At 42.9% G+C, this 22,518-nt stretch overlaps 1 protein-coding gene across 3 annotated transcripts in view; it reads right to left on the reverse strand.

Moving 5' to 3' along the window:
- The window catches only part of PARP11 (poly (ADP-ribose) polymerase family, member 11), a 35,863-nt gene extending 28,423 nt beyond the window's left edge, over positions 1-7,440 (reverse strand). For all 3 annotated transcript variants that reach the window (XM_012732241.1, XM_012732240.1, XM_004692855.2), the window contains exon 1: positions 7,272-7,440. Coding sequence is in view for 1 of the 3 variants with exons in the window: in XM_004692855.2 (XP_004692912.1) it covers positions 7,272-7,289 (18 nt within the window). In the remaining 2 variants the exon portion in view is untranslated. The remainder of the gene's footprint in view (positions 1-7,271) is intronic.
- Between the last annotated feature and the right edge of the window lie 15,078 nt (positions 7,441-22,518).

Here is a 22,518-nt window from a genome sequence, read left to right on the forward strand (position 1 = left end):
AAGTAACCTGATAACCTGAATCTACTACTTCAAGCCAACATTCTCCAATTTTTGCTGCCGAGAATAAAGTACCAGGTTTTTCAAAATCAAGAAACTATACCTAAAAGCTCTGTGGCTAAGGCGTGAGTCCTCACCTAATCTGATAGCTATCTTTATTCATCAGAGAGAATGATTTTATTATTGTGGATATATAAAGAACACGTTCAAACAGTATAAGAAAACACAGGGAGATGTTTTCTAAAGACTGAAGTAATCAAAGAATGACTGAAGTTGTATTTCCCTCTATCTTCCAAACATCCAGGCCGATTGAAAACATTCCACCTTTCTGGTTACTTAAAATTACAAGCTAATCAAGTTGGCAACTGACAAAGCACGACAAATATACCTGCAGGACAAATCTTGTCATAGTTTCTCAGTGTGTTTGATCTTGATAGTCCAAAACATCTCACAGCACAAGCAAACACCAGTTGCACATCTTTGACAGTCTATAATTATAGCACAGATTTCCTAGATTAGTAGAAATATACAGGGAAAAAAAATCAAAGTGTCTGGGTCTAAGCAATGCCTCACACTATCCATCTTCAAGTTAGGTGTATACTGAGAGGCTACATAAAATGCCCTTTTTCAATGATAATAAAAAAATACTAATTTTTTAAAAATAGTACTTTTTTGTTTAAACTGGTGATTTGCATGGGTAGAAGTTTGAGAAATGCTGTCCTCCAACTCTTATTTAGGACATATATAGAGGCTGAGGACAATTTACAATTTTTAGCTCAGCCTTCTCTGATCTCAACTCAGCTAGCCAATGGCCTCTGTGCCTGAAGACCCCAGAGGCGCGTTAAACTTATAACAGATCCAAAGCCAAACTCTTGCTCTCCTCTGTGTCTTGGCCTTTTTCAGTCTTCCCACTTCAGTGAATGCATGTCCGTCTTCCTGGCTGACTGTGCCAGAAGGCTCGCACTTACCAAAGTACAGCCTGCAGTGATCTGCCCCTACCTGTCTCCCGCCAAGCACCTAGACCATGTCACCTTCATGTCCAGCCTGGACTATACTGTAGCTTCCTATCTAGTCTTGGAACAGCCTTTCTGATGCTCTGTTAGTTTTCAAGCAGCTGCTGGAACAAATTACCACACAGTCAGTGGCCTCAAGCTACACAAGTTCATTATCTGACAGTTCTGTGTAAGTCTGACAGCATTCACTAGACTAAAATCAAAGTCAGCTGGATTCCTTTCTGGAGGCTGAAGGGAGGAATCTATTTTCTTGGCTTTTCCAGCTCCTAAAAGCCACCCACAATCCTTGCCTTGGGGCTCCCTCTCTTCATCTCCAAACCAGCCTTCTGACTCATTTCTTGTCTCCATCTTCTGCCACGTGGATATACAAGCTATTGTCCTTACCATATGATCAGCTGGTTAGTAACTTAACACATTCAGTTTCCAGGGATCAGGACATAGGTATTTTGGGGAGGCCATTATTCTTTCTATCACACCAACACATAACAAATATATCACATGACAGCCAGGTAACATTTTGAAAAACACAGTTCACACAGTTTTATAAAGGAACACAGTTCCTTTATAAAATCCTCCAATGGATTGCCACTCCTCTACAGATGAAATTCAAAGCCCTGAACATGTGGCCATGCATGGTCAAGTTCCTACTGGCCTACTGACCTCTGTCCCCTGGCTCATGGTGTTTCCATCACATAGTGCTTCCCTCCATTCCCAAGCACCAGGCTTTCTACTAACCTCTCACACTACTTCTACTGACTTCTACTGTCTACTGACTTCTACTGTCTGAACAGCCCTTTTTGTTTCCCACCCAACCTTTTTACCTGGCAAACTCTTGCTCAATCTTTTAGCTGTCTACAAGAGAGATTTTCACAGGTAGCTTCCAGATCAACCAGTCAAACAGTAGCGCCTCCACCTATACATTGTCACTGTTCTCTTCTTCTTTCCTAACTTTTAAAACTGGAGGTCAAAGTTATTTGTGTAGTTACTGACTTAACATCAGTCTCCTAGCATCATACTGCACACCCATGTTAGCTGGGGCCTTGTCAGTTGTGCTCACCACTGTAAACCCGGGTTTTAGAACTGACTGGCTGATAGTAGGTGAACTGGCAAATGGGTGCCATAAGACAGCATTTCAAAAGCAGGTCTAACTCCTGGAGGGCAAGCTGCCTAAGCCACACACCTTAACTTTCTACTTGGGCCTTTTAGGTGACTTGTGGTCTTACTCCATTCCTGTATTCCAAACCCAGCTTCTGTTTGCCCTGATGTTGGAAATTACCAGACTCATGTCCTTAGCCTTGTGCTGTGCCTGCCATGCCAAGGCTGGGAGGCTATGTTATTTGTTCCTCTTGCTACTGTGTTCACCACTAGGGAGAAATTCTGTCAATAAAACCATGGAGAATGGTTATTGCTCTAAGGTCATGCTTTCTCTCTGCAGTTCAGGAAAAGTTCCATAACTTCTGCCACCCTGTAACTCTCCTCACTGGTCCATTTGTACACATTTTAAGTCCTCTATACTTAGATGGGAAAAAATATGTATTCTAAAGTTGAGACGTTCTAGATCTATATCCTAGTTCTGTGCTTACTTAGAAAGTACAATAAACTTCCAGCCTTAGTGTTGTCTCTTAAAAAAATAAAAAAGAAGAACAACTATTTATTCATTTCTCCCTCACACAGGTATTGAAAAGCCTACGTGTGGGCACACTCACCAAACACGAGCAAGTCACTGTACATTCTCAGCTCAACTAATTCCATAGTCAAAATAGTGAATGGCAAGAAGATAAAGATCACAGTGCATGAACCCCTGACTGTGTGTTGACCTTAGGATTGTCTGTTTTCTCCACAGAACCTGATTCTAGGAACACATCACCTCTCCATCCTCTCTCCAAGCCTGAGGGTACATCTTTAAAGTACAATGCCTGACTCAGTTCCTCCTGCCCGTAGCTCCTCCATTCTCATTCTCTGAAGATGCTCACGAGACTTTACTCATCAGATTAACACTTTCCCCACATCACTCCTTTATTCAAACTGCACTTGCCATTCTTTTACTTTTGTTTTCCTGACCTCCCCATAATGCTCTGCTCAAGTGAAACTTACTTCAATACACTTCCCTACTTCCCCAGATAACTCCTGTATCATTTCCTCCCTTCAAACTACATTGCCAAGTCACTGAGGGGGCTCTAATTTGACCCATGTTTGCAATCTCCCTCCTGAATGTCTAGAACAGTATTTTATACACAGTAGGCACTTCTAAATATTACCGGAATGACTGAGTAAAATAATGAATTTACGATTGATTTAGACATGCTAACTCCAAACAACAGAGGGAAAACCAGTACTGCAGTCCATCAGCAGGCTGGAAAGGAGTCAGGACAAAGCTATTCATTTGGTAGGGATGGTTGCTAATTTCTGAGGCCATTGTTCACCAATAATCAAGGTGTTGAGCGGAAAAAGCAAAGACAGAACATTTCAGGAGTAGAAGGTGGCAGCACAATTAAGTCAAGATTATGATTCATGGATCATAGAAAAGAGAAATTCTAAAGAATCCAGTTTCAGAGAAACCAGTAGTTTCGAGAAACACTTTGAATTGTTTCCCCTTGCTTTAGTTGTGCCATCAGACTGTCCTAAAAGCATGAGTCGGTAAGTGGAATCTGGTATCAAGTATAGCTTTATGACTTCTATAGATGTTTGTCATTTTCAGTCCCCTTCATCAGTGTGACAGAAGAAGCTGAAACTCCCTCAAGGTAATTCAGATCTACTTATTACAATTCCAATGACGGATCAGACAATGACAAGGAGACAGAAAGACAGGACAGTCAGGATATAAAAGGTCAAAGGAGTAATAGCATCACTTACAACAACTTCCTGCAGATAAGTAACTTTCCTAACCTATGGGACATCAGTCAAGGGCTGTCTGCAGGTGGAGGACAAATGCCAAGACCATCAAGACAGGGTGTGCCTGCTGCTTCTGTCTGTCTGGTTTGCCTTAGAAAGGGCTTTATACTTTCTGCAAGGTGTCTGGTCAGTGAAAGGCTTAAGTAGAATCATAACTGACCTCATGACTGTTGTGAAAAATAAATTTATTGGGTTGTCAGAAAAGTCATGACATATATTTTTCTGTTTTTCAAAGATCATCTATTTATAGAAAGAACAAAGATCAACCAATGATATAGTGCCTATTTGTTCAAATACATTTTGCTATCTTTCAGCGAACTTCCTAATTCCCTGTTCACAGAAGGCCCTGGTCAGCAAAAACCTGAACAAGGGGCTGAGTTACATACTCCTATGAATTGAACATTATTCCATGCAAGGAGTTTCTAAGAGAGTGAAAAAAAGTGGGATTCTGATGGCACAAGGTCAGGTGAGTATGGTGGATGTGGCAACATGTCTCGTCCAAGTTCCAATAATTTTTGACAGGTGACCAAACGTGTGTGTTCTCATGCTGTTGTTGATGAAACACAATCCCTTCATGATTAACAAGCTCTGGATGTTTCTGGATGATGGATTCATTCAAACTGTCCAATTGTGCACAGCTGACATTTGAATGGATTGTTTGGTTCTTTGGTAGTAGTTTTAAAAACACACCTTTAAGATCCCACCACACTGAGAGCGTGACCGTCCCCTGATGAATGTCTGCTGTCGCTGTTAAGGTGCATCACCATGTTGAGATGCAGACCATTTGTGCATTATACTGTTGTAAACAGTCCATTTCTCATCATCAGTTGTCAGTCACTTCAAAAAAGGATCGTTTCCCTCATGCTTCATAAGCATATCACAGATGTTTATATGCACGGTCAAATGAACCTGAGTTTATGGGGAACCCGAATAGCGAGTTTGTTTACATATCTGAGATTTTTCAGGTGGTTGTGAATGTGTAAGTAATGATGTTTGATGTTTCTGTAACCTCTCATGCCATATAATAGGGGTTTGACTCCATCATTGCCTTTATTTACCTCCAGTGGGCCTCCCTGCCCAAGGAGCGTCATTGAGATCAAAATTGCCAGCAGGGAATTTTGTGAGCCATCACTGTTACTGACGGGCTTGTAAAGCACTGTGACTGAAACTTCATCAATTTTTCACAAGCTGAAAGAGTGTTCTTCCCTTTATGGAAGTAAAACAGTAAAATATGACAAAAATGCAAAGTTTGGTCTTCAATCTTCAACTTACTGTAAAGTCTCTAAAACTCAACCAAATCACTCAATTTTTTTTAAAAATGAAGCTAGAACCATCAAATGACTAGCAAGAACACAGATGTGAATACTACTTCCAAAAATGAACTAGTGCTATCTGTTGCAAAAATGCATCATGATTTTCCAACAACAGGTAAGTATACTATGTTTACTTACAGATCCTTGGGAATCTTGTTTTGGACTCTCTCCAACCTCTAAGGAAATGTAAGCTCAGTAGTGATCTTCCACACTCAAATCATATTTATAAAAAACTAAGAAAACACTATAGTGTGAAGAAATTGTAGGGTAGCGTGATATGGATCAAAAGAAAAATGCCAGAATTTCATATTACATGCAGAAGGTTCACAGCTGTTAAAAAGTCAGTCGGCTGTACTGAAATCAAGCAAAACTGCTAGGATGACTTCTGAGAAAACAGCATTTCTTACAAAGATATGAGATGCTATAACTAATCAGATATATAAGACATTTATTAATGCCTTTATATTGTTCATAAAAGGATCCGACAGAAAATTCTGATGTGATGGAAAAGGGAGAACCAAAGATGGAAGCAAATGACTGTCTCTGTTACTGATTCAACCATTATAGCTAATTCAACACTATCTACAGAATGCCTACTACATGTCAGGTTCTGTTCTCTAGGCTGAGGGTACCACAGTAAACAAAATATACCAAAACCCTGACCACATGGAGCTTACAAAATAGCAAAGAATTTAAAACACGGGTCTTTGAACAAGATATGCACAAGAGTGACACAAGGGTTTGTTATAGAAAAATCAAGAAGGGAGTTGCTAATAAAGTGTATATGCATATATATATATACACGCACATATATACACACAGTACATATACGTATGTATGTACACATACATATATATAGATTGTTGATGACAGTGAAACTGAATATATAACCAGAGAGCACATTCAAAAAAATTTTTTTGCTAAAATCAAATACTGGCAATACTTTCCTCTAATGTGGACTGATTAATCTTATTACCTGCATGATCAAAAGCAAAATTATTTAATGACCACTGCTACGGAACGCCTGGGATGGAGTCACAACTGCAACCAGCAAATACAGAAATGACCAGTTCCTTCCTACTGGACAGAAACTTAGAAGCATAAAACTAACTGAAAAGCTAACTTAGCTGGCAATATGCTTCAGTAATGGGAAAAAAGGCAAAAGAAGCACTGATTATAACCAAGGAGTTACAGCAAGTAGGGCAACTTATTTACAATTTATTGCAAGGATTATAAAGTAAATGTAGGCAGTTATCTGGGCATATGAGGAAGTTTCTGTTTAGTCCAACAACGGGTTGAAACGGATTCTGCCATTTTCCATTCAACCCATCGGTGTAAACAGCGTACAGCTGCCACGTTACCAGGCAATTTTAACCCTCACAAAACTGAACGGAGGCAAATAGATTCCACCAGGAGAGCTGCACATTCAGTGAGTAAGTAAAAGCACAGCAGACAAAAATACACGCAGACACAGTACAAATGCCGGAATCAAACGCGGACGAGGGAGACAACGTTGAAACGTTCCAGGTCATCAGTTCCGTCCACTGGGAAAATAACAACTAAGAACTTCACCGTCCAGACGCTTCGAACGTGTACACTGCGCACCCACGTTTACGGGACTGTCCACCCGGATGGGGAAAAAGGTATAAAAGGCTCCTCTTAGGCCCAACTAAGACTCAGGGGTCGTGTCCCCTCACTTCACGGGTGGGACCGGCAGGTAGACCGGAGGCAAAGGTGAGTAACAGGTCCGAAGCCCAGAAACTCCCATCGGAAAGCGAAACCCAAAGTTTGAGATGACAGCGAAGGGGCTGGCGGAGAACCACAGCAGCTAGAACAGTGTACCAGGAACGCAGGGCAGTTCGGGGCACCCACGGAGCCAACCCCGCCATTCAGACCCGCGGAGCCTGGAGAAGCCCCGAGGGCCGGGGTCCCCCGGGCCTCGGAACTCAGGACCCAGCCAGAAGCGGGTGCAGGGGAGCAGTTCCCGGGAAGCCCCTCCCGCCCCTCTCCCCTCAACCCCGCCCATTGGGTCCGCCCCGTCCCGCCGGCTACTCACCGGATTCGCTTCCCACATAACGGTGGCGAAATCCAGCGGAGAGAGCCTGAGGGAAGGGGCTAGCCGCGGGGCCGGGGTGTTGGGTTTTTTCCGAGGGTCCCGGGGAGCGGAGGCATGGGGAGGCCACCTTTACGCAGGCCTTCCTTCTCCCCCTCCCTGTCACAAGCCAGCGTCGGCGGCCCACCGAACCTCCCGACTTCCGCTCGCAGCCGGCCAACCAGCGCTGGCCCCGCCCCACTCCCGGAAACTGGCCCCGCCCACCCCTCCCTTCCGGATTCGGCGGGGGCGTGGCTTGCGAGTATTTTGGTTGTAAAGGAGTTCGAAGGAGCTCGTACTCCTGCACCTAGCCCTGCTTCATTCAGCCCCATCGCGCCATACCTGGCAGGTGAGCCGCAAGCCGCGGTGGGTTGCATTTCCTCCGATAGTTATTGATCACCGTATAGGGAGTGTAGTGGGCAAAGTCAGACCTGATTGTTTGTTAATGGTTGACCAATTCTTTTAGTAATTATTTTTTGTATGATTATGACAGTTATCTGTAATTAGTGATTCACTGTAATTAAGCTCAGAGTGACCAGTGGCATTTGGGGTATAAGCTTCACAAGGTGAGCCTCAGTTTCTTCGTCCTCAGAATAGGTATAATGGTGGGCTTAGCCATCATTTAAAATCCTTAGTACAAATACGGTAGGAGCTCAGTCAAGTGACCTTTATTCGCCAGGTCCTGCCAGGCTCTGGAATGAACAAAACTGAACTCGATACAGTGCCGAACTCCATGAAGCTTAGGGTCTAGAAGGGGAAAAAAGGCAAAAAGTAAATTTAGATAAAATATGCAGCATACTTTAAAGGTCTAGTAGCAAGGTTCTGTAGCTACATATTTGCCTAGGGTAGGCTGTCTTCTCCCCCTTCCACTCTAAGAAGTTAAAGCTAAGATCTCAGGACTACTTCAATTAAAGTTATCCTAATAAAGAGACCTAAGAGAAAGAGGCTTCTAGACAAAGAAATAGAATCAAAACATGAGAAATGAAATAGATAAAAACACCCACACAAAAAACAATTTGTTAAATATCTTTCTAGACATTCTCTACCTCCACACATTAAAATTGTTTTCTTTGATCAAATAAATCTGCAGATTTAGAATCTTATTTTTTAGCATCATATGTATAAATAAGTATAAAATCTTTCTCACTTAAAGTAATTCATGGACTTCCATTGTTTGTATGTTACCCACATGTACAGTTGAAATAATCCATTATTATAGCTATTTAAGTTATTTTCAACATTTTCACTATTCCAAAAATTGGGACAATAAACATTCTTGTATAGACATCTTTATGCAGTTGTCCATTTACCTCATTGAAATTAGTTCATGAGATGGAATTATCTTGTTGCCAAAACTACCTTTAACAACAGTGTATAAATGTGTGATGTCTAATTTATTCCGGTAAACGGGCTGAAAGAGACATTTTCACTTTACCTTTTTTTCTCGTTACTTTTTGTCAACTCATTACCACTGGATCTAATATTATTTATTTAATAAGCTATTCTTTCTCCAGAAGTGCTACCAATAATCATAATCACAAGTGTTTGCAAAATTGGTATATGTGTACATATATGTACATGAGATAATATGTCTCTGAACATACTCACCTATTAACTGCTTCCTATATTATGCTATATTGTTAAAATTACTGTAACATTATAACATGATCACTCATAAAACAAGTTATCTCCACTTCTTTTTCAAAACTTTTATGATTATTTTCATTCAGGAATTTTTTTTCATGTATTTAGGTCTTTATATATTAGATTCATTGAAAGCATTTTTTACATTGATTTGCCCATTTTTTTTGAAGATTCTTCTTAGATGTGTTACAGTTTTATTGCTGTAGTGAATGAGATGTTTTTCATCACTGTAAGTTAGGAAAACTATTAACCTTTGTGTATTTATCTTATATCCTACTACACAATGAAAATGTCTTACTAGTACGTCAGCTGATCTTTCTGATATTTTATGCAAGCAACTGTATCACCTACAAATGATGTAATTTTCTCTCTTCCTATGACATTGGTCAAAACATCAGAAAAAATTTGAGGAATACATAGCAAGATAATGGCATTCAGTCTTTAGCTCAGGAAGATAAGAATTCACCCCTAGTTAGTACTAGATATTCTTTACATACCTTTTTGTATTCTTTCTATTCCTAGTTTATTATAAGCTTTTAATTGAAAAAGGATGTTAGATTTTTATCAACTGTATCTTAAAATCTATTGCCATGTTCTTTCTGTGCTCTGACTTATTAAAATGGTGAACTATGTTAATAGATTTTCTAATGTTCAACCCATCCTAGTATATTTGAAATAAACTCTGCTTTATCATGCATTCATTATTCTTTGAATACATTGCCAAATTCAATTTGTTAAAATCTGTATTTGAGATTAAAATTATTTATAATTAATGAAAATGATCCATTCTTGCTGTCCCCCCCACCCTCTATGCCCCCCCCCCGTAGTTCTTAACAAGCTTTGTAAAGTGAACAGAAGCAGTTTATATAACTTAAGGATTAATTCTTCCTCCAAGGTAGATAGATTTTTACAAAACAAGTTTAACTGGAAAGAGTAGGCATTTAGGACTATCGTTGACCTTTCATGGAATTCTTCACTTCCTTGAAGACTTAGTATTCTCAGGGTAGGTGACCAGAGTGGAGTGGAGGGAACACAACTGATATCAATGTATATCAGGTGGGTAGGTTTTAAATTATAGTACTATATGCTAAAGTAACAGGAGGAAATATATTTTATTACCCCAAAAATGTCATCCAAATTTGCATAATATATTTTTTCTTATCATTCCTGATTTCTGTCCACTGATGTGGATGTATGGGAAGAGATCATATTGGTCATTTAATCTGGGGGTCACAGACTAATAGCTAATGAGATTTAACATACAGTCATTAACAGTTTTGATAAGTGGCCGCTCTTTTAAATCTGGGAAATTTCACATTATATAATGTGGAGCGCAAGCTTCCCTGAGATACTCTATTCTCATAGGCAAACAGTTGGCCCAAGTCACGTTAACCCCTCTGGACTGGGAATTGGCTTTCAGCTTTACCCGGGTAAATGGTCTAATAAATCATATTCATCTTATTCACCTTCCTGGGCCCTTTATGTCTTTGAGTTAGTAACTGGTGATAATTCACCTCTACTTTGCTGAGGAAAGATAAGGACCTGGGACTTCTGGAAATAACTTAGTGAATGTCACTGTACTCTGCCATAACTCTCAAAGGTGGGCTCACCTGAGGGGCTCTACTTCTCATAGTTTTCAGTAGATGAACACTTTGCAGATAATGCCTGCAATTTCCCTGTTGCATTCTGCCACTAGGAATGCTTCCTTCAGCATCGTACTTCCAGGCTCAGTGCCACAGCGCGAGGAACTCCCTACTGACAGGCCACATATATTCTTTTTTATATTATATTATATTTTTTATTTTATATTATATTATGTGTGTGTGTTGTTGATTTATTTATGCATACAAGAGCTGTGGAACAGGCCAGAGGTGAGGTGAGAAGATTCACCAGAGACAGTGTGAACAGAACAGGTGAACTGACTGAAATACACTGTTGAGGAGAACAGAGGGTGAGACAGGAGAGGTCTGCTGCACCATATGTGGGTGAGCTCCCTGACTGGGGAACTCATGTTGCAATGGGTGCGGATAGCTTCATAGTAGACTTAACCCCTTGCGCCACCAGAGAGGCCCCAAGCCACTTGTTTTCTTAGGAAAATGAGACAACAGAAGACATTTTACTTTCACTCATATTTTTGTTGTGTTCCTGGTGGAAATGTCTTAAGCAGCGCTGAACCCAGACAAGGCATCCTGAGTGACTTAGTCCCCTCCTTACCTGGCTGAGTTTATTAGGTCTCAGAATTCCAGGAAGAGGAGGGAAAAGGATACTGGAGAAGAAAAGGAACAGAGAAAATTTATTACTGGAAAGCATGAAAATAATCCAGCGGAGGAAACAGAGGAATGGAGAGAGTGATTGGGGTGCGCCTGTGTGGGAATGGGGGTGGGGGAGTCAATCTCCTCAGAACAATAGAAGAACCAAGTGAGATGCACGACATAGTTATTATTGCAATGCTCTTCCCGACATAGTTATTATTGCAATGCTCTTCCCGACATAGTTATTATTGCAATGCTCTTCCCGACATAGTTATTATTGCAATGCTCTTCCCGTCATTTTGGTTTTTAAAGACCACATCGATGGCCAGAAATGGGGGGAGGCACTAGGAATGTGTATGGGAGACAGCCCAGGCTCCACAGAAAGATCAAGAGACCGGAAGAATGTGCAAAAGGAGAGCCCAGGAGCCACAAGAGGGTAGCGGAGGGTGGGAGAAAAGGCTGCATTTGTGTCCCGAGGCCTTGAGTATAAAGGCCCAGCCTCCTTCTGAGAAAGGGCCAACAATGAGCACAGCCCGACATCAGCCCAGCTGCTGTCTGACACGTTAACAACCCCAGCAGGAATTAGGAGGTGAAATAAGCAGATGAAATGTTTGCTGCAGCTTAGATAAGCATTCCTGGAAAGGAATTTTTCCAAAAAAAAAAAAAATCAAAATGAATTCTGTAAATCTTCCTAATTAGGAAACATGATAAGGAATTAAATTCGGGGGGTGGGAGGATGAAGTGCTGAATAACTCACCCACACGGAATGGCTCTATTGAAAATACCACTGATTATTAGTTTTAGCTGCTCTGGGAAATGGCCTCAGCACAGGGATGGGCATCAACATGCAGCTCACAGCAGCAGCGGAGATGTGTGGCCATCCTAATGAGGGTGCAGAATTCTGAAAAGGCTCTAGAGCTGTGACGTTCCTGGCTGGGGCTTTCCTTCCAGGAATGTCACATTAGGGTTTGGGTGACCACGTCGTAAAAAAAGACTTAATAGGAATGATCTGGAAAGGGGCAACAGAAATGACTTAGACGAGAGAGCGAGAAGCTTTGGGATCAAAAATAGAAAGTAGGAAAACACTTCTATCAGAGATCATTTTCAAAACTAGGAGAGAGGGAGGCAAAGGGAAGCCTGCGTCGTGGCAAGGGTGGAGGGTGCCCACCTACTCTGAGGTCAGGATGCGTGGGGCTTTCCCTGCTCCCAAGGGGCACACTCAGCAAGGTTATCTAATACCGGTTACTCCACCATTCTTTTTTTAAAGATTTATTTATTTGTTTGTTTGTTTATACATACAGAACTAGGATTCAAGCCAGAGGTGCAGGGGTATTGAGAGGCTTCACCAGAGACAGAGTGGGGAGCAGAACAGGCAGATAAACAAAGTCCACTGCTGAGGGGAGCAGCGGGCAGGTCAAGAGAGGTCTGCCGCGCCATGTGGGTCACCTCTGGGACCAGAGAGTGAACTCACACTGAAGTGGCTGCCAGCTTGCAGTGCTGTGTCCTAACCCTTTGTGCCTCCAGGGAGGGTCCTACTCTGCCATTCTTCATTCCACAAATATTTAGCAAGCGCTCTCCATGTTCCAGGAGCTGCCTCTAGTCTCTTAAGATGAATCAGTAGACAAAAGAGAAAGAAGCCGGCCCTTGTGGAGTTTACAACTGGTGGGTAAGCGGGATCAGGGGCAAGGTAGTGAGGCCATGTAGTAGAGAAGTGCATTGCATTGTATGTTATAAAGGGATGAGAAATCTAGGAAAAGATCAGGAGAAGGGATGTTGGGAATAGTCAGGATGTTCTCACTGAGAAAGTGGAATGTGAGGAAAAATCTGGAGGAGGTCAGGGGACAAGCGTGATGGACAGCTGGCCAAAGAACATTCCATGCAGTGTATAGCTGGCACAAACTTCTTAAGGGGGGAGAGAGACTGTGCACAGAATGGTGGGGTGCTTCTGTGAATTAATAACACCCTATAGATCACTAGGAGGTAGGTCAGAGCATAGATTGCTTTCAAAAACTAGGTATTGGCCCTCCCTGATGGTGCAAGGGGTTAAAGAGCAGCACTATGAAGCTGGCCACAGCAACTGCAGCATGAGTTCAATCCCCGGCCAGGGGCGTGACCCACATGGTGCGGCAGACCTCTCCTGACCCACCCTCAGCAGTGTATTTCAGTACATCTGCCTGTTCTGCTCCCCACTTTGTCTCTGGTGAAAACTCTCACACACACACGCCCACCCCCGCACCTCTGGCCTGCACCCCAGTTCTATATGTATAAATAAATAAGTCTTTTTTTTTTAAAGTAGATATTACCTTTTCTGCTATTCCAGAGGACCTTGTGTGGGAGAGGTATGTCTATTTCACAAAGGCCCCCAGCTTTTCTGTGACTCCATGTCCTGTTCCAGTCTCAAGACATAGAATCTTTCTGCTAAAAACCATAGGAAGATGCATTTTGAGTGGAATAATGACATGGTGTGTGAATTCTATCTTAACAGAGCTGTATAGGCCATTATTTCTTGCAAAAGATAAGATCTTGACTTTCATCTCCCTTGTTTACACATCTCTCCTTCAGCAGCTTCCAGAACCACATTCAGAAAGAGGTCTTTCCTAAAACCAAACATTCCCCAACCAAATTTGCAACTTGTCTTTGATGTTAATCCTTGTATAGCTTTATGCCAGGGCAAAGAAATGGCTCTTCCCCATTATGCCTTCATATTTTCCTTACTAGAAAAAAAGGTCATTGTTTTCATACTAAAGCAAACATCAAACATATATAAATGGAGTAGGTAAGAGTGACAATGTCTGCTTGTGCCTACCTGCTTCAGCTGAGAGTGGGGAGGTGTGTGGCCCCTGCCATTTGGGAGAGAAGCTTGAGGTTCTGTGCGCAAGTCCAATCCAGTTACAAGACTCGGCCTGGTCCAAGGGCCAGTTCTAACTAACTGAGAAGTATTGAGCAAGTTACGTCCTATTCGGGGACTTTACCATCTAAGGGTTGAGGTCATTGGATCAGGTGACCCAGTGTCCCCAGCAGGTCTCATGGTCCTACAAGTCAGTGCTAGAGTCAGATATGCCAATGCCAAGAGGCTCAGAGATACGGGGAGCAAAGATAGGCTTTTCATTCACTGGGGACTGAAAAGACTTGGCACAGCTATAAGATAAATACACAAACATGCAAAGAATGCAAGGGACAGTCGCAAATGATCAGATCTCTGGGCCAGATAACCTCATGTTGGCTCACCTGTGCAACTGATGAGACCTCCCCAAGGCTCTTACCTGGCAGGACCTTGCCCTCCCCCTCCCTCACCATGTCACATGACAAAGACGCACATCTTACTATCTTGTGATGGGCCTCAAGTCACAGAGTTGAAAACTGAGTGAGCATCTTAGAAACCATCCAAGACCTTCTGTCTACATTCAGCATTTACTCATTTTGTGATGAAAATGTTTTCATTTGATAGTCTTAACATTGTCCTCAATCTTGACACCAGAACAGGAATACATCGTACTCTTTAGAGCCCAGTGGGCTAGCTGTGGCAAGATTTTCGATATCACAAGAGGCACCTGGGGAGGGGGGGAAATCCAGTTCTTACTGTCTATTCTCGTGGGTTTCCCTGTCTCTCCGCTGCATTTCAGCTTCATTCCCACTCCCTGAAAGTCCAGTCACAAGTCCTTGCATGCCTCAGCCTGCCATGGCTTCTAAATAATGTGAAACTGAAAAGAAAGAGAAAGTAAAAAGCTGTGTGATGTCACTCTTTCCCCTCATTCACGTCCTGAGAGGTTTTCTTTCCATCTCCCCTTCCTGGATGAATGTTGACTCTAGGAACTGGACTGAAAAATCAGTGTCACTGAGTGGGATCTTAGGGAACACATGAAGGATACAGGGATATTAAATATTTACTTCCTGTTGGGTTTTCTTGGTCAAATATTTTGGGATGCAGGGACAAGTGGTGGTAGCTCATGGATGTTCTGAAAACTAGGTAGTGTTTTTTTTTTTGGTTTGTTTTTGGCTCTCTGGCTGGAAAGTGTGCTCATTTGAACACTAGGTGGCGCCAGCACACAAGCAAGGATGGCTCCTGTTGAAAATGTGAGCATGGACTTTCTAAGTGAGAAAATTCCTTTGTTTCTGGATGGGCTAAATCTGTATCTGTCAAGCACATTTCTGAAAACTTTACAGAGTAGTAATAATCTAATTGTGCTACTTTGCTCTAAATCAATCACATGGTCAAGATTAAATGAAAGCACTAGAATATGTAGTTAGGAGTATAGGTAGAAAAAACTGTAAATTTCTAAATTATCAAAAACCAAAGAGAAATAATGGCCATACTTAACTGCTTGCCATAGTCAAAAGTGATAAGTTATATACTCTTGTTCTGATATGAATGGATCTTTCCCAGTTAAGATTACACTAGAAAAAAATCAAGTAGTTTCAAGTTAAATAAGCTCTCCCCTCTCCCAACAAACTACTGTTTTAACATAATTGGATTTGAGAGTTACTTGATGGATAATTTAACCTGATTCACTATTTGAACCACTAACCACATTGTGATAAGCTAACATCTGAATTGAGTCTTAGATAAAAAAAAAAAAAAATAGTGCAATCCACCAATAGAAATTGATAGTAAAACAAAAACAAGTTGAGTCTTAGGACTTTGTATTAGAAAAGTAGGTTACATGGCCTCTAACTTACCCTGAAGCTCCCCAGGTAATCTCTTCCACATTCACAAGGGCTTCCCAGTCTGTTTCAACTCAATAAGGACAACTCTACCACTCAGAGAAGCTATTCAAATATTTCAACAGTTTCAATAGTTAGAAAGTCCTTTCTGAGACTGAGCCAAAGTGTGACTGTTTATAACTTCCACTCACACACCTCCTTTCTTCCTTTGTGAGGAATACAGAATATTGCCATTTTAATATGATTCTTAAATAGGTGATGACTTAGGCATGCTATTTGAGAGTCTAAAATAGCATCAGTTTCTTTACTTGTTTCTCACCTAATATGAAACATGCAACATGGTTTCCAGATCTATCTAGATTGGTTATTGCTGATTTGACTTAAAATATGTTCTGATCACATGGCCAGAAGGGCTGCTAGTCTCCTCGATTTAAGTACTACGCTTCTTTGAATAGAGCCAAGATTTGATAAACTCACTTTACTTTTTTCTCTTTGGAAGCTGGGGTCAAGTAAAACTCCCCAGTCTTTCATGTGGGTATGGTGGATCAGAGCACCCAGACCTGTTTATGCAATTGATGGTTACAATTAAAATGCAGGCATTTAATGCGGTGAGATGGTGTGGATTAAACTCATACCTGTGTCGATTTTTTTTTTTGTAGAGATTTATTTATACATACAGAACTGGGATGCAGAGGCGGTGAGAGGATTCACCAGAGACAGACTGGGGAGCAGAACAGGCAGATCATGAGGTACACTGTTAAGGGGAGCAGTGGGCGAGACAGGAGAGGTCTCCTGCACCACATTACCTCCCTGGCCAGGGATGGAACTTGCACTGAAGGGGCCACAGCACCAGGGAGGGCCCTCATACCTGTGTCTTTTAATGACATAGCGTCATTAAGAATGCAGGCTCTGGTGCCTGACAGACCTGATTCAGTATCTCCTTCCTTCCCTTATGAGCTGCATCATCTTGAGCAAATGACTTGATCTTTCAAAGCATCCTTTTCCTCGTGTCCATCATAGAGATCACACTACTCCCTGCCTCCTGGGATGGGTCCGTTTCAATGTGACCATTTCGTGGGAAAATTGTACTTACCAAAACTCATGGCGTCTACCAGTGCTCACTAAATGCCAGCTGTTGCCACTGTTAATATTATCCTACCATCCTCTGGGGCGCTATCCCTCCTTGACTAAGTCAGATGAAAATCTCGTAGGCATCTCCTTAAGACAGACAAAAATGCTCACAGGGAAATGTGTGAAAAGGAGCGGTCTCCACAGCTGGCCACCCGTTTCCCCGCAGGCTGGTACACACAATCTGTACGCTTAGGTATAATGCCCACCCAGGCCGCGATCATGCCCGCTGGCTCCCTGCCAGTTCATGTCTGAGCCACAAGGTGATTACGCTAGAACTTGTCAAACGCCGTACTGAAAGCAAGCACGGTTCCGATGCCTCTTCTGTGTCCCAGTCTAATATCCCTATCAAAAAGGGAACAAATGAAGACATGTTTTGTTTCCTGAGATTTCGGGTTGCCTCTGAGTGATCTCCGCTTTTCTAAAGACTCACAATGAGTCTACTTAATAATCTGTTCAGTTGATGGGTTAAAGTGGTGAAATTGTGGGTTATTTCCCCCTTCGTTTCTATTATTATAATAATGTTTGTGGAGTAAATAGCTTTTTAAAATTCTGTTCTAGAATTCTGCCAGGGATAATTGTCAAGCTGACTGGCTTATAGTTTTTATAATATGCCCCTTTCCCCCTTTTTGAGAATCGGGACAACTCTGTCTTCTCTTGCCTATTAACAGTTCTCCTATTCGCCATGTTTTTTTAAAGATATGGACAATGGTTCTGGGAGTTCTTTGAGCAACCTGGGATGTGATTGCCTACGTCTGGAGATTTGAATTTATTAAGGGGGTGGGGGGTGAAAAGAACACCACATTAGTTTCTAGCCTGGCTTTGCCCTTCACTAGCTGAGTGGGTATGCAAGTTTTGATTTTATTTTAGCTTAAATTTCCCTGGCTGTGGCTAAGACATTAGTAAGGTCTGATGGTCTCTGTTCTACATCTCAAGTAAACTAACATTTTCTTCCTTTTCTTCCTTTTCTTGGCTTTCTGTTGCAGGATGACTCATCCTACCTTTTTTTGTAAGATATTTTTTGATGCATAATCCAAATACCTCCAAGTCCAGCATTGCCTGGCCCTAATGCTTCACTTCAACTTGATTTCCTACCCCTGCCTGGTACAGACCTTCTCAGACCTTCTCTCCGTCCACGGGGACCTGTCCCTCTTCCACGTGTTTGCTCCTCTTGTAGGGTCCTTTCCTAGGGTGGCATATTCTCCCAGCCACCTGTCTGTCAGAGCGACCTCTCTCTCAGCACCTAGCCTTCTCATTTCAAGCCCAGTGCAGTTACCTGTTCTCTCGAATTTGTGGTCACAGGATGCCCCTTTCCCAACATTCCTAACGCACTCAGTGCAGATCGCTGACACTCCTGGGGATCCTTGTGGCCTTGAGGTATGAGGTGCGACAGTTGTCACTTAGAGGTCTCGGTCCCTTCCTCCTGCCCTCACCCTACCCTGTCCAGCAGGCACTCAGCAAATCCTGGCAGCACAGTGAATACATTGCTAACTACTAGTTTGTCCTAATTGTCCTGATTCTGTAACATGTGCAAGCTTTTTCTTAGCTTTTTAATCTTAGCAGTCATAGAAAGTGAGTTCGAGTAGCTTAATACTAGAAAATATTTCATTTTAAGCAAAGAAAAGGTTTTAACATTCAATCGATAATGAGGCTAAAATCACCAGCTCGTCTTTCTTTCTAGGCTACCACAGATCAGAGGTTTGAGAAAAGTTGTCAAATATACAAAGTTACTAATTGGTTCATGTTCAAGTGTGACCTTGGGGTGCCTTTCTTATCCTTTCTAACCTCCCCTATATTGGTCAACACAGCCTAAAGTTTTGGGTTGGAGGCCAGGTTTATATTTTATTTAACAACTGGTTTGGTTACATTTCTTAATAGTGGAGAAGCTTTCTTTGCACGTCATCTGTCATTCCAGGTATACATCCTAGCAAGCATGGGTCTCATGAATACGGCACCAATGTCTGTGAAATTCTTGTTCGTTAAATAAGTCATCCCTTGCCATGAGTCATCTTAAGAGAACACTTGGGAATTGTATCCCCGTCACAAACGTACTACAGTTTTGAGAAAAGATGTATGATGAGATTGTAACTGAGGAAAAATAAAAGGAGCTGCACATAAGCTCCCAAGCATGTCAGAAACAGAGCTAGACACTTACTCAGCAGCCTCTGAGGATCTACCAGACAGAGCCTGTTGGCACATAGTGTTAGGGAGAAACGATACACAGACCTTGCTCATAAAAAGCTCACAGTCAGCCCTCCCTGGTGGTGCAACAGGTCAAAGCACAGCACTGTGTTCTAAGCTAACCTCAGTCACTTCAGTGCGAGTTTGATCCCACCCAGGGAGGGGGGTGACCCACATGGCGCGGCAGACCTCTCCTGGCCCGCCCACTGCTCCCCTCAGCAGTGTACTTCATCAGTCTACCTGTTCTGCTCCCTACACTGTCTCTGGCGAATTCTCTCACTGCCCCTGCACCTCTGGCCTGTACCCCAGTTCTGTATGCAGAAATAAATAAATCTTTAAAAAAAAAAAAAAAGTTCATAGTCATGATGAAGGGGCCATCAAATGAGCAGGGACAGTGGAAGGAGGAATGCTGTAGCAGTGACCCCGGCACTGGCCTTGTCCTGAAGGCTGTCTCCTGGCAGCACACACTGACACATCCATCCCCTTCTTTCCTGTGCCTAAAACTTCCCCATCTGTGAGTAAAAGAGGCCCATGGCTTCCCTGGGGTTACTCCCTCTGCCTTAGAGGGACTCTTGAGTTAGGAACTAAGAGGCCCGAATCAAGGATTGTTCTAATAAAGCTGCAGATGAGCCAGGCCTATAAAACAGTGTTTGCACAGTTCTTTCATTACACTGGTTGAGGGTGATAATCACAAATTTCCCAGGCAAGGAGAAGTAAAGCTGATGTTTAGTAAGCTCGTATTAAATGGGAGTGTTCATAACTGTTAAACATAATGGTAACAGTGGAAGTCCTTGCAGGAAAGCAAAAGCAAAAGTGTGTGAAGAAAGAGCCCAGCCACACACTGAACGGGGAACGTAAACACCTCCACCCAGTGCCCTGTAAGTGATGCTTCAGAAATCACCCCCGGCCACACACCCCACCCAAGACTCATCTTCTTTTCTCAAACATCACTCTAACCTTGTTGCTTTGATGGCGGGAAAGTCCAGGCCCCCTCCTATGAAGGCCAACCTTCCATGTGCCATGGCTGAACCCCTAGCCCTCAGCCCCCAGCCTTCCCAGTTGCAAATTACAGGCCAACACAGTGCCTGGACCGTGGCTGCCCACAGCTGTCCTTCCCCCTTGGCCGAGTGCCTGAAGGCTGGGTCATGGGAGAGGGGCTTATTTCCTCCCACACCCCTGGTCACCTCCACACTCAGGGAGAAAAACAAGACGACCCCCCTTTTTCTACCTGAGAGAATGGTGACCTGGGGAGTCTTGTCGTGTTTCCAGGGTCACGCATTCAGTAAGGCCCGGCCAACCTGGAGCCGCGGTGTGACTCAGGCCTGGCTGGCCCTGAGGCCCTGAGCCACCTGCCATGTGCAGGAGGTTCTGTTTCCACTCCTGCCTGGACTTCCTTTCATCCACAGAGACGCTCAGTGAGGCTGAGGAAAGGAGGGATGGATGAAGCTTCCTCAGTACTGAAGCACCACTGGTCCATGAGGAAAAGGGATGGACTAGAGGACTTTGCAAAGGTCTTCCTCTCACTGGGAAACCCCTCACCTCAACGACTTAGGCTGAGGAGTGTTGGGAGATCAGGTGGCCAGTGCAACGATGCCCTTGAAATAACGTCAGCTACATAGAAACATGAGTTCGGTGGAGCAGACGGGAGGGGTCCCTGTTGCTTCCTTTTCCAGGCTCTTGTTCTCTGAGCCTCCCTTTCTGTATTTATAAAATCTCCTCCCTGGTGGTGCAAGGGATTAAAGCACAGCACTATGAAGCTCTCCCCAGCCACTGCAGCACAAGTTCGATCCCAGCCAGGGAGCTGACCCACATGGCTCAGAAGGCCTCTCCTGTCTTGCCCACTGCTCCCCTCAGCAGTGTATTCTGTAAATCCACCGTTCTGCTCCCCACCCTGTCTCTGGTGAACTTTCTCACCCCTGGCATCTCAGGCCTATATCCCGGTTCTTGTATGCACAAATAAATCTTTAAAAAATAATAAAATAAAACCAGACTATTAAATACTTCATCGATTTGTTTTGAAGATTAAATCTGATGATACACTTCAAGTACAAAACACACTGACTGGCATATTCAAGTTCTCATCAATATCTGCTTTGTGATTTTTGCCATAAGTAGATAATAATTTGTCTTAAGCGATGATAATTCAAACTTTATTTTTCTGAACTTCAATGTATTTTTTATAAATATGTTAATATATTTCTGGATAAATACATGTATCTTTAAATTAAAGAAAATAGTCTCTTTTTTTCTAGAATAAAAAAAAGTTACTGGTGCTTTAACTCTGAAGGCTTATTAAGCCATTTTCTAAGAGATAAGAAGAGGCCACTGGCAGCAAGGGCTTGAGACTGTCTTATTCTACTGTGACTGAAGGTTTTGGCTCCGGGTGTCCATAGAGGCCTTTGTAAAATGGAACTAGACGAATGTTTTAGGGCCCAAAGCACAATGCATTATTATTCCCCAAATGTTGCAGGATCCAACCCTGAAGGCATATTTCCCACGAGGAAATGAACCTTTTTAGCACACTCCTCAGAGAAACACATTCATCTCCAGATTTAGAGGCATATGGGCAAAGTAAATGAGACAGAAAGAGGAAGCAGCGTAAGCCTTAACGTCTACATGTTCTGTTTCACATCTTCATCACGAGTCACGGTCATCCCTCCCAGACAGCCAGGGGACGGGGGTGCGGGGCCGTTTAACACAATACATCTTGAGGTCCCATTTTCTTTTGTGCAATCTTGTCAAGAAGCTCAGGGACAAATGAAGTCTTGAGATGTCCTCTCCCCTGTCCTGTGGTGCTTCCAGCTCTGCTCTCACAAGACCTACAAGGGTCCCGAAGGGTCCCTTGCCCTTCTTTCTTGGGGCCTCTTACCTTACGTCCTCCCAGAAGTTTCTTTAAAAATCTTGCTTGCTCCTCAAATGCTTTTCAGACATGGTTGTTCATTCCATAGGAGTGTGATTTCAGCATGTGCCACTTGAAACCCACCTGTGGTCTCTAATCGTCCTTACTCATAATGTAGGCCTCTGTAATGGGGCAGCTGCTGACTTTCTCCCTGTGGCTGTTTCCTCAAAAGTCAGTCACCTTCTTCTGAAATCTGGTGACTTTTCTCAGCATCCCGCTCTGGCCTCCCTGAGGGAAGTGAACCAGCTGATGGCTCCCATCCCACCCTCCCCGGCATGCATGCCCAAGACAGTTGTCTTCCTTGCTTTGGTCAAGAAAGCAGTTGTTTTTTTAAGATCTATTTATTTATGCGCACAAAACTGGGGTACAGGCCAGAGATGCAGGGGCAGTGAGAGGATTCCCCAGAGACAGAGTGGGGAGCAGAACAGGCAGACTGACAAAGTGC

The sequence above is a fragment of the Condylura cristata genome, unplaced genomic scaffold (genome assembly GCF_000260355.1).
Source record: "Condylura cristata isolate star-nosed mole 26May11 unplaced genomic scaffold, ConCri1.0 scaffold00034, whole genome shotgun sequence".
NCBI classification, from domain to species: domain Eukaryota; kingdom Metazoa; phylum Chordata; class Mammalia; order Eulipotyphla; family Talpidae; genus Condylura; species Condylura cristata.